The 12,776-nt window shown below is 48.0% G+C and overlaps 1 protein-coding gene across 2 annotated transcripts in view; it reads right to left on the reverse strand.

Moving 5' to 3' along the window:
• Positions 1–11,166: 11,166 nt before the first annotated feature.
• The window catches only part of LOC148526413 (hexosaminidase D-like), an 87,107-nt gene continuing 85,497 nt past the window's right edge, over positions 11,167–12,776 (reverse strand). Inside the window, exon 14 of one of the 2 annotated variants that reach the window (XM_088470342.1) lies at positions 11,167–12,676. In XM_088470342.1, coding sequence (XP_088326468.1) covers positions 12,484–12,676 — 193 coding nt within the window. In that variant the 3' untranslated portion in view covers positions 11,167–12,483. The remainder of the gene's footprint in view (positions 12,677–12,776) is intronic. The other variant, XM_088470343.1, reaches the window with a different exon arrangement.

Below are 12,776 nucleotides of genomic sequence, written 5' to 3' on the forward strand. Positions count from 1 at the left end.
TGATGGATAAAATATACTACAAAAATATCACAAGATTCACAATTATAATCATTAATCTTTGTCTTTTCCCTGTTCACTAGGGTCCATAAGGTTAATACCCAGTACTGAACTGGACTTTCACTGCATGGAGTACTAGGCGTCACTGATCATGGTAGCTCAGACCCAACACAGCTGTACATTGTCAGAGCGTTCTCTAGCAGCTACTGCTGGGACTGGTTGCAGATCAATATATCTCAGACAGCCTAGTGTAGATACAGCACAGATAGACAGTGCTAATGATTACAGCACAGATAGGACACATGACGGGAATTGAACTGTGGAAATTATGCCACTCAAGTCCTATGGGAGCAAATTCAATGAATACAAATTGATTATATGAGATTTTTTTTTTTCTTTCTCTAGATGTACTCGGGGTTTATCTGTTTTATTTTTATTTACGGCGCCCTGTGCTGGCCACGCCCCTGAGTGCATGACGTAATGCTGAAGTGGCGGGTCCGCCAGCCGTCCGGAAGAACAGCACTGCCTACCCACAGCATCTTCAGGATGCTCCGGACGGTTGTGCATCCTCAGGACGCTCCGGACGGCGGTGCATCCTCCATACGCTCCAGGACGGCTGTGCATTCTCAGGACGCTCCGGACGGCTGTGCATCCTCTGGACGCTCCGGACGGCTGTGCATCCTCTGTACGCTCCGGACGGCTGTGCATCCTCTGTACGCTCCGGACGGCTGTGCATCCTCTGTACGCTCCGGACGGCTGTGCATCCTCAGGACGCTCCGGACGGCTGTGCATCCTCAGGACGCTCCGGACGGCTGTGCATCCTCAGGACGCTCTGGATGGCTGTGCATCCTCCATACGCTCCAGGACGGCTGTGCATCCTCAGGAAGCTTCGGGCGACTGTGCATCCTCAGGTCACTCCGGACGGCTGTGCATCCTCAGGACGCTCCGGACGGCTGTGCATCCTCAGGACGCTCCGGATGGCTGTGCATCCTCCATACGCTCCAGGACGGCTGTGCATCCTCAGGAAGCTTCGGGCGACTGTGCATCCTCAGGACGCTCCGGACGGCTGTGCATCCTCTGGACCCTCCGATTGGCTGTGCATCCTCAGGATGCTCCGGACGGCTGTGCATCCTCCATACGCTCCAGGACGGCTGTGCATCCTCAGGAACTCCGGACGGCTGTGCATCCTCAGGAACTCCGGATGGCTGTGCAATCCTCAGGACGCTCCAGACGGCTGTGCATCCTCAGGAACTCCGGACGGCTGTGCATCCTCAGGACACTCCAGACGACTGTGCATCCTCAGGACACTCCGGACGACTGTGCATCCTCAGGACACTCCGGACGGCTGTGCATCCTCTGGACCCTCCGATTGGCTGTGCATCCTCAGGATGCTCCGGACGGCTGTGCATCCTCCATACGCTCCAGGACGGCTGTGCATCCTCAGGAACTCCGGACGGCTGTGCATCCTCAGGAACTCCGGATGGCTGTGCAATCCTCAGGACGCTCCGGACGGCTGTGCATCCTCAGGAACTCCGGACGGCTGTGCATCCTCAGGACACTCCAGACGACTGTGCATCCTCAGGACACTCCGGACGACTGTGCATCCTCAGGACACTCTGGACGACTGTGCATCCTCAGGACACTCCGGATGGCTGTGCATCCTCAGGACACTCTGGACGACTGTGCATCCTCAGGACACTCTGGACGACTGTGCATCCTCAGGACGCTCCGGACGGCTGTGCATCCTCAGGAACTCCGGACGGCTGTGCATCCTCAGGACACTCCAGACGACTGTGCATCCTCAGGACACTCCGGACGACTGTGCATCCTCAGGACACTCTGGACGACTGTGCATCCTCAGGACACTCCGGATGGCTGTGCATCCTCAGGACACTCTGGACGACTGTGCATCCTCAGGACACTCTGGACGACTGTGCATCCTCAGGACACTCCGGATGGCTGTGCATCCTCAGGACACTCTGGACGACTGTGCATCCTCAGGACACTCTGGACGACTGTGCATCCTCAGGACACTCCGGATGGCTGTGCATCCTCAGGATGCTCCGGACGGCTGTGCATCCTCAGCGTTTCGGGCAGCACTTCAGCAGCAATACTGGCTGCAGGGTGCCAATCCAGTAACCCTGCTAGCCAGATGCAGGGACCTTGGGGCATCGCACGCCCACCCTTAGTTAAGGCCCTGGTAATGTCCTATGTCTATATACTGTGTTAAGTATGATAGTGTTACTACTATGGGGTCTATTATACAAAAGCAGGTGAAAATGTTAATTTTCACCTACTTTTGTATAAATAAGTATCAGGGCCATTCATTATAATAGTAATGCAGGAGATATCACTGATATCTCCTGCTTAGCTTTCAGCCCCCATCTGTCCCGCTGTCCCCATACACTAGTATGGGGAACCTCAATTCATCAAGCTACAAAAATACAATATTTTGTAAGCCTGACTGTGGGAACATTCGCCATCTTCAGATGGAGTTTGTACCCGCACCCCCGCTCCTTCCCTATGATCTATGGATCAGCTGTCTCTGCATCGGAGCAATGTGGATTGCTCCGGTCCTTGCGCAGAGTCAGAATGTTAATTATCGGGGGCCGTCCTGTACCCCATCATTAGCATAATAATAGGCTCCTAACGAAGATTCAGTCAGTTTCCCCAGGCTCCTCTCCTTATGGCTCTGGAAGAAGTTATATTCCCTTACAGTTTGTTTTCTTAACCAGACTGTAACATTCTACATAATAATAGAAGAAAAGCCTAAAGTTCAGTAAAAAGACGCCTTGGCAGGCTCAGAGTGTTGATAATAAGTATCATTAAGTAAGGAAATTATAATAGTTTGCAGCAGATTGTGAGAGGAGGGCAGCCGTGCACTTTAGTACTGTAGTGAGGGGAATAAATAGTGTGTAGTGTCAGTCTCTAGTCTCTCTCTCTGTGATACACTGACTGCTCTCAGCTGGCAGTCAGAACCCATTTATTTACTGTCACTGCAGCTCTTACGGAGAGTTAGAGAAGGAACAGCAGCGCCACCCAGTGGTCAGTAATATTACTACAGGAAACTGAAGTTCATTGTCAGTTTAAATTTCTATTAAAAATGGGGACAGGATACTGCTATCCGCAGGCCCCCATCTGTCAACGGCTGCCTTATGGTTCTGTAAAAACAGGGGTGACCAAACTTGGGGTCTGATTCAGAGACGGACGCCATGGCGATTTAACCGCAGAATGAGCAATTGTTTGCTAATGCGCAGGCACGAATGCCGCACTGGCCACGTGCAGTGATTGCATTACAATCTTGCAGGCACAGGGGACCCACTTGCAAAGTAAGTGACAGGTAGTCAGGGTTTGGGTGTGTAGCGGGGGGAGGTTAGAAAAACGCATTTGTGTCTGACCGTTTAAACACCGTTTCGTGGGCGTGCATAGTCAAGTGGCCCATACATCTCCTTGGTAATTCCCTGTTCTGCCGATCCAATCACATTGATGATCGGCGATCCGAGAGCAGATCGGGGAAATTTAACATGTGAAAAATCCCTGACTCACCGAATCCCACTATTTTCGGGTCGTGATTTGGGGAAATTTTGATTTTTCAACATGTCGAATATTCCAGATTTTCCAACCCCACCGTCAGCAGAACAGGAAATTACCGCAAATGCGGCTAGATGTATGGGCTTCTTTATTAATGTATACATTTGTTCACCAGCCAGGAGATTGGGAAAACCGGAACTGTTAGGGGTCTTTGGGGACCGAGCTTGGCCACCCCTGCGGAGAAAATCAAAGCTTATGCAGGACATTATTTCTGTATAGCCCCACAACACCCCAGCTCCCTACATTTCCAACCCTTGCTACATCTCATCTGTAAAAATAAATACATTGTATTAATATTGAATTTATTTATGCCATGATTAAAGGTTTGTAATGTATTAGTATTCAAAATAAAAAACACAATAGAGGATCCCTATGAAGGGCAAAACGGCCTCTTAGAACGAAAGGTGCAAAATGTAGGATTACATGGTATCTACTATAACCACCAGCCAATCACAAGCGTCTCCCCTCAGTGGCTTGCTAGTGATTGGTTGGTGGTAAAGGAGGTAACTCCTGAGTATAGTCACTTGCATCCCATTTTGTCTATGACGAGCAAGAAAGAAGAAGGATAGATAATGTAGATAATTTTTAAAGTTTATTGGTTAATTTATTCTTTTACAATGTGTTTGAAAACTGTGTATGCGTGTTTCTCTTTTTAACCCTCTAGGCATGCTTCCTGCTAAGAATAATAATTATTATTAATATTATTACAAATGGACTATTATTATATTATATTACTGTAGAGAGTGCAAATATGCGTCTGCGCCAGAGGTTTATACTTTTAATCAGACCCAATTCGTTGGAGAAACATATTAATTTGCACAATATAATAGAAAACTTCCCGCACAAGTAACACGTAATAACAAAAGCCCCAATGTTCCCTCTCTCAGGAGATAGTTAAAAAAAAAATATCAGAAGGTAAAACCAGAACCCGTTATGGCAGGGATAGGAGGCTGGTCTTCGTTGTGGTGTTTATAGCACATCACTTAGGGATTTCCCCCCATTGTACACACTGAGGGCCTGATTCAGAGAAGCACGCAGTCTCGATGTTGGACGCAGTGAAGTGATTTTTTTGCCACTGCGCATGTGTCAAAGCCGCACTGTACACACACGGCAAAGGATTGAGACGGCGGGCATAGCGTGGATTTATTAGCAAAGTGATTGACAGGTAGTCAGCATTTGGGGGAGGTAACAGACAGTGAGTAGAAAAACGCAGGCATGTCCGGTGGTGGCTCAAGGCACGGGCTAGCAGGGCCTTCGCCTGGAGCGCCGTAGCCTGAAGGCGGCAGCCCTGCACCCTGCCTGAACATTAATTTAGAGGTGCTCACCACCGCCCAGCACCGGTAAAACCCGCCCTCCATCTACCCGCTGACATTATTGGTATATGCTCAGGGGGAAAATTGGGAGAGGGAAGGGGCAATAGTGCAGCACAGAACGGTGCTAGGCGCAGAGAAACCTAGCGCCGGCCCTGGGACAAGTGAGCCTCAGGAGAGGCCCTGGCGTCCTAGGAGAGATGCTCATGGAGAGGCCCTCAGGCAAATGCAGGGGGGTTTCCGTCTGCCTGGAAACCCCCCTCCCCAGCCAACACCATGACCACAATAGAAATAGTAATATAATAGAATGTTACTGGTGTTGCATGTTGCTCTCAGTATCACAAATGAAATAACACCACCTGTGGATCTTTTACAATGTGTCAGCCAGTAATAAATATACCTGTGCACCAACTAGGAGATGTGGAAAACATGCACTGTTAGGGGTGCACTGCTATAGACCATCTATAGGGCTAATTATTAATACTGTATAATAATACACTATCCAGTACATAAGGAGACCGATATGTACATATAAGTCCAGGGCAGTGCTAGGTTCTTCTGCTGCTCTCTCACACTCCCGGACTTGCTCCAATGCTCTGGAATAGTGCCCACATCTGACATAAAAACATTCAGCTCAGGCAGGATGGACCTACTGCCGCATCTAATGACTTACTGTAATTTCTGGTCCTGTATATGCTGGGATTATGACACACAATACACTTTGTATGTAACGTATTAAAGATGGATAATTGCTAATTATGCCCTCTTCGTGGACAGGCCACACTCACTCTAAAATCAAGCATTTGGAACCCCCCCTCTAGAAATCCTGCGTTTACCACTGGCCCTGGCGTCTTAGAAGAGATGCTCATGGAGAGGCCCTGGCGTCTTAGGAGAGATGCTCATGGAGAGGCCCTGGCGTCTTAGAAGAGATGCTCACGGAGAGGCCCTGGCGTCTTAGGAGAGATGCTCACGGAGAGGCCCTGGCGTCTTAGGAGAGATGCTCATGGAGAGGCCCTGGCGTCTTAGGAGAGATGCTCATGAAGAGGCCCTGGCGTCTTAGGAGAGATGCTCAAGGAGAGGCCCTGGCATCTTAGGAGAGATGCTCATGGAGAGGCCCTGGCGTCTTAGAAGAGATGCTCATGGAGAGGCCCTGGCGTCTTAGGAGAGATGCTCACGGAGAGGCGTCTTAGGAGAGATGCTCATGGAGAGGCCCTGGCGTCTTAGGAGAGATGCCCACGGAGAGGCCCTGGCGTCTTAGGAGAGATGCCCACAGAGAGGCCCTGGCATTTTAGGAGGCTCACGGAGAAGCCCTGGCATCGTAGGAGAGATGCTCATGAAGAGGCCCTGGCGTCTTAGGAGAGATGCTCAAGGAGAGGCCCTGGCGTCTTAGGAGAGATGCTCATGGAGAGGCCCTGGCGTCTTAGGAGAGATGCTCATGGAGAGGCCCTGGCGTCTTAGGAGAGATGCTCATGGAGAGGCCCTGGCGTCTTAGGAGAGATGCTCATGGAGAGGCCCTGGCATCCTAGGAGAGATGATCATGGAGAGGCCCTGGAGTCTTAGGAGAGATGCCCACAGAGAGGCCCTGGCATCTTAGGAGGCTCACGAAGCCCTGGCATCGTAGGAGAGATGCTCATGAAGAGGCCCTGGCATCTTAGGAGAGATGCTCATGGAGAGGCCCTGGCATCCTAGGAGAGATGATCATGGAGAGGCCCTGGCGTCTTAGGAGAGATGCCCACAGAGAGGCCCTGGCATCTTAGGAGGCTCACGAAGCCCTGGCATCGTAGGAGAGATGCTCATGAAGAGGCCCTGGCATCTTAGGAGAGATGCTCATGGAGAGGCCCTGGCATCTTAGGAGAGATGCTCATGGAGAGGCCCTGGCGTCTTAGGAGAGATGCTCATGGAGAGGCCCTGGCGTCTTAGGAGAGATGCTCATGGAGAGGCCCTGGCGTCTTAGGAGAGATGCTCATGGAGAGGCCGTGGCGTCTTAGGAGAGATGCTCATGGAGAGGCCCTGGCATCCTAGGAGAGATGATCATGGAGAGGCCCTGGAGTCTTAGGAGAGATGGTCATGGAGAGGCCCTGACAGATTAGGAGAGATGCTCATTTCCAATGGTTTGCGTACAAGCCAGATGGCGAGGAGACTGCCATGCTCATGACCTGTTCTGCGCATGTGCAGAACAGGTCCTGCGTCGTTGCCCACAGCGTCCCTAAGTCACAGCCTGATTTACAGATGGCAGCCACTTGGGGGTGGGGAGGGGGTGGCGCTGGTCAGAATTTGTGAAAACTGGAGTGTGAGGCCCCCATGTCCTGGGAGTGCCGAACCCATTGTCTGCAATTTCCGACACAGATTTACCGTCCTCTGCTATGGATGTGAGACAGCCATTCTGAGTAAGCAGAGGACGTAGCAGCGGATCACACAAGCATGCAGGAGGCATCTAGACTCTATTAACACATGATGCCTCCTCCAGCATTAGCTTATATACACAATAGCAGCTGCTTCCAAAGATGCAACTGCTGTGTGTACTGTGTCCATCTCTAAATCAGGTCCCAAATGAGCTCCAATAATGTAAAAATTGGGGAGCTCTGCTTCTCTGACATGCTCGGCCTATATGGCATCTTCATAAAACCAGGTCTTAGTAAGTGCCACGTATGCAATTAATAGACAGGTGCAGAACACTACATCGTGGACCCTATAGCAATATTTGGGGGCAGAAGCAGCAATGTGGTTCCTCCTCCCACGTTTGTACAGTAGATGTGATGCAGGTGTAGGTGTACACAGTACCCTATGATGAAATTAATGTAAGAAGAATTGTTTGCTGACTGGTATTACTGAGACAGTCAACAGGACACTAATCAGGTCTATAATAATACACCAAATTTACTAAGACATATAATAAAATATAAGCACCGCTGCTGTACAGGTGGTTATTAAAGTGCTGCTCACTCCTAGCCTCCCACTGCTCTGACTCATACGTCAGTAGCAAATGATCATCGGTCTCCCTCTGTCTCCTCTGCACTTTACAGTTTTTCAATTTGCCCTGGGCTCCAAAAACCCTAGTCACGCCTCTGTTAGACAGGCTTATGTTAGAGCAAGTCAGCCTGTATAGGAGAATGTAGGAGCTCACTCAGCTACTGTCGGCGCCTCCCTCTGTCAGTCCTGCCTTGGTGCCCAGGGCACGTGCCCCGCTTGACCCACCCTAGATATGCCACTGCTGTCTAATAATGTCTGAGATCTATCTGGCAAATGTCTGTAGAGGGGCCAGCCATCACTTTTCTGAAAATCATATGGAATTGTTAAAAAGGCTTTTTTGTCCCTGGACCTGGAGTGATATTGGTCTTGCTTGTGGTTCAGCGTTGGTTGCCATCATGTCAACATCTGGTTGATATCACCAGCCTACCAGCTGCTGGAAAATCTCTGGATGTAAAGACCACTCTCCTGGATATAGATCCTAATGACCTAGGCCAGGGGCTCTCAAACTGTTTTGTTCTGGGAACCAGGTTTGACAATACATTTCTTTACAGGATCCCAGCAAGTTACTGCAGAACAGTGACCTTATAAATAATAAGTATCACACTATATTTTATGCCCATCACTCCACTATATATATATTATGCCCATCACCCCACTTATATGTTTTGCCTAACACATACCTCCCAACCTTTCAGAAGAGAAGATAGGGACTTTTTGCGCGCCTGTCAAAAGGGGTTGTGGTTTCGCTCCCTATTTTCATAATGCTTGAGGCATGCCCAGCGGTCTAGGAGCTGCTAGGCATACCCCTTAGACCCCCTCTCCCGTGAAGAGATGCCGTGTGTACCACTTGCTTTGCTAAGCATAGCAGCAGGTGAGAGGAAGCTACCCACCACGGGACACTGAGCCCGCGGGCGGAACAATGCCCGGAAAGCGGGACTTGCCCTCCAAAATCAGGACTGTTAAAAAGTATGGATTACCCTTTCTTGCCCATCATCCCACTTATTGTATATGTTTATGCCCATCATGTACCCTTGCCCATCATCCAACTTACATTTTTATGCCTCCCAATTGTCCACGCTCGGGACAAAGATTGCTTAGATGGCAGGGCTGTTTTTTTTGGCCCATGGCATTATGCAATACATTTCCTTCTTTGCTGGAGCACTTTTTGTGCCACTCAGATGGTTTACAGATGTCACAGACATGGCATTGTACGAAAGGACTTTTACCAGCTGACCCCGCAGGATGGATTGCACCGTGGTCAGAGCAATGAGCACCACTCTGAGTACACTGATTGGAAGAGCAGACTCCTTGACTGTCCAATGACCCTGGAACCTGGCTTGAAGGATAACCGCTCCCCATCCTCTGAGTCTGGCATCTGTGGTTAGCATAGCCCAATGGCCTGCCCCTGTTGAGGTTGTTGGCTTCCAACCCCCCTTTGCTTAAGTTACTTGTCGCCCCTGTAGTTCCTGCCATCTGGATCTATATCCTTAATGCCCTCCCTTCCTATTCCCTCCCCTCTTCCTCTGCAGATTGCCACTCTGCCCTCTTCATATACCCACATTACAAGTTTGGTGCATTATTGGCTGGAAATCTTTGTTTCTCGTATATACTTTTTAAACCTTGCCAGATTTTGTCTCTGTTTTCCTCCAATTAAATGTTTGACTGTGTTATTCTTGTTCTTGTACTTTATTGATGACTGTACCAACTCAAAGTCTTTAAAAAAAAATGTAATGAAAAGAAAAAAAAGCTGATCGTCCCAAAATTTTGTTAAAGATTTTGATTGAAGCATTTCTATTGCTTTTTGATGCATAACATTCAGATTATAAATAGGTTCTGCAAATGTTATATCTCCCCCGCTGTTCTTACCTAATCCAAAATATAAACAGACTCAAGTAATAAATGGCAGCACCTTGAAGTAGAATCCGTCTGATCCATAATTTCAATTATCGATTTACAATGACTGAGTTAGATGGTTTCTCTGATCAAGTGGCAAAAAAAGGCTACAATTCACCAAATCTTCATCCACGGAACAAAGGGCCAGATTCAGCTTGGATCAAAATTGTATCTGTGAATCCTGACGGAACACAGCTGCTAATATATGTAAATGCAGCCACAACCTTACCTGTGCATAGAGACGCCCACTGATGCCTTCTCTTCTGCGAGCGAACGCGCAGACAAGCGTACACATCGGGAACATCTGCCACCATCGACCACTTGCGGCTACTCTGACCTGTCTCTAATTCTCTGCTGCGTAGGTGATCGCACTGGCTAAATTATGGACGCCCATTAAACAGCGTCCAAACGGTAAGACACACCTACGTTTTTAAGCCTACCCGACCCTGTCACTTCCCCCAAACGCTTTCTAGCTGTCAATTATTTCTGCGTGTTCGCTGTCTTGAGAATGCCATCGCAATGCGATCGCAGTGCCATAGAACGCATGCGCTATTCTGCATATGTGCATTAGCATGGGATAAAAATTGCTCGGCTGCGTTGATGTTTGCAATTGCAATCCAAGCTGAATCAGGCCCAAAGTTCAACAGCTCTAGTATCAGTGAGCGTCTCTGACAGGGCAGAGAGAAGGGTTCCTCAGGGCCACATCACTCCTAGATCTCAGGCATGGAGCATAAAAAGGTCACCTGTACTGAGAAGTCCACGAGGAAAACAAAAAATGTACATAAATGACTATAATAAGAATAACTGAAATAAAATGGTGCCGTGATTCTCGGTCCCAGTCCCTGGCACAATCGTATGGTTACAGCAGAAGACAATTGCAAAGGAAGCTAAATCCAGCAAGAAAAACTGCGTTAAAATGATTCCTGTGTGAACCCACAAACGACTTGACCTGTCACTCATATTGGCGAGACGTCTATGCACAGGGTGCGAACGCTTCCCGATCGCATTGACTAGTTCACGCACGCGCACCGCATCTTATAAGCATGCGCACATTGCAAACATCGGCAGTCTATGTGCGAACGCAGCTTAGCGAGCGAGTCTGAATCGGGCACAATGTGTAACATTTACCTCTGAATAAAGGGTTTGATTCCTGCTCCTCATAGTTATTCTGAAGTTTGGACTCCTGTCTAGAGGACTCTTCTGAGATTATATAGACTAGAGAGAGTAGGATTTCACTATCTCTACAAATAATAATCTCCCATAAACCAGATACGGCTCGTAAACTCATAATACTGTGTCTGACCCACACAGCACTGTCCCAAATAGACATTCAAGATAATAGGTTGCTGCAATGAATATATAGACATTCCCCTAAAACCACAAACTTCTCAACTGTTCTGATTGGTGACTCAGAAAGGAGGCGGACATTACAAGGAAGTGGGTGGAGCTTTGTCAGAAAGCGGGCGTGGCTGTGCAGTTTAGGACGTTTACAAATTTGTTGAAAAATGAACGGAAAAAGCCAGATGTGTAAAGTGCTCTTACATTCTAGTCACGATTCAGTATGAAAGTCCCTATGATCAAATTGCATGTCAATTATCTCATTTTTAAATATTATTTTTTTATTTAAAATAACAGCGATAAAAAGTATACATATATTTATTTATTTAATTTAAAAAAAAAAAATCTAAATAGGAATCTATAGAATTATTTTTTCACCTAATTTATAAATATGAGCTTCGATAACAGGAAAGTATACTTTAGCAGCTTCTAAGCATTTCAGATGTTTGAGTGAGGTCAGCAAAGAAACTTCTGTCAGGTGTCGCAAACAAATTGCGGTAGCCGGATATATCTCCCTGATGGTGACTTGTGGTGGTGACACCATGGCCCCTAACATCCTGAATGTCCCTATTTTCTGTGAGCAGAATGAATAGATTTGGAGGCATCATCTTGGTAAAGCAGCGATTGGTTGAGCAGATCGAGGATTTGGTCAGTTTCTGTCCCAAGTTCTGCCTCCCTGCCATAGTACTGTACAATCTAGTGGCAATTCAGGTTTCTGTAGCACCTTCACCTTCACAAAGCGGAGACAGTTGATGGGTGAGCCAGTATTTAGGATAGCGCAGCCAATGAATTTGCTCGGAATCCCTAACCTGATAAATATTCATGAGGTATTATTAGTGCAGTGATCCAATGCATTTTCATAAATGAACATTGTTCCAGCCTATACAAAGGTCAGTCTTCATTGTGCCGCAGTTGGCTTCTAGTGAACGCATTGGATACATTCCCATTAATTATGGCTAATATTGGCGCTATGCTGTATGTGACAGATGCACGGTCTCTACATCTCCCATAACTGCTGCTCGGCAAAGCATTTGCCTATTGGTCATCATGGACGATATAGGTCTATAACAAATTTAGTGGCGATAGTAACCTATACCAGACCAGTACAGTGCAAAGTCCTGGGCTCTACCACAGTTATAACATTTCACATACTAACATAATAGGGGCTTTCCATATACACACAGTGCATACGCAGTCCTATATAAATAGACTCATTGCCCAGTTCCCACCAGGCTCACATTGCCCCGTGCCCAATAACAGTGCACTAAGTGGCAGCTCTTTGGTAAAATCGTATTGTTCTGGTTGGCAAAGCATTAACCCTTCCCCTGCACAAAGACCCATATGCAGCAATTCCGAAATCGCTGTCCCATCCTGGTGCGCCGGCTCACTTCCTGTCTAAGACCTTTGGCTGGGCTTTTAGCGCCAGGATCTCCTGGAAATCTTTTGCCGTGGCCCGTAGAGAGTCCATGAATGGATTTACATTCTCTTCCATCCATTCCTCCACTGTGTCTGGGAAGTAGATGGAATTCAGCTGGGATCGGAGGGCCTCTATGTGAGTCTCCCACTCCTCATTGGTTCTGGAGAAGAGTAAAGAAGGATCAGAGGTAGGGACAGTTTTGTGAACGCTAAATAAAAAAAAACATCTTTTCCCAGGAGTGACTCTGGACAAGGACCCAG

Source organism: Taudactylus pleione, unplaced genomic scaffold (genome assembly GCF_031769625.1).
Source record: "Taudactylus pleione unplaced genomic scaffold, aTauple2 ptg000098l, whole genome shotgun sequence".
NCBI classification, from domain to species: domain Eukaryota; kingdom Metazoa; phylum Chordata; class Amphibia; order Anura; family Myobatrachidae; genus Taudactylus; species Taudactylus pleione.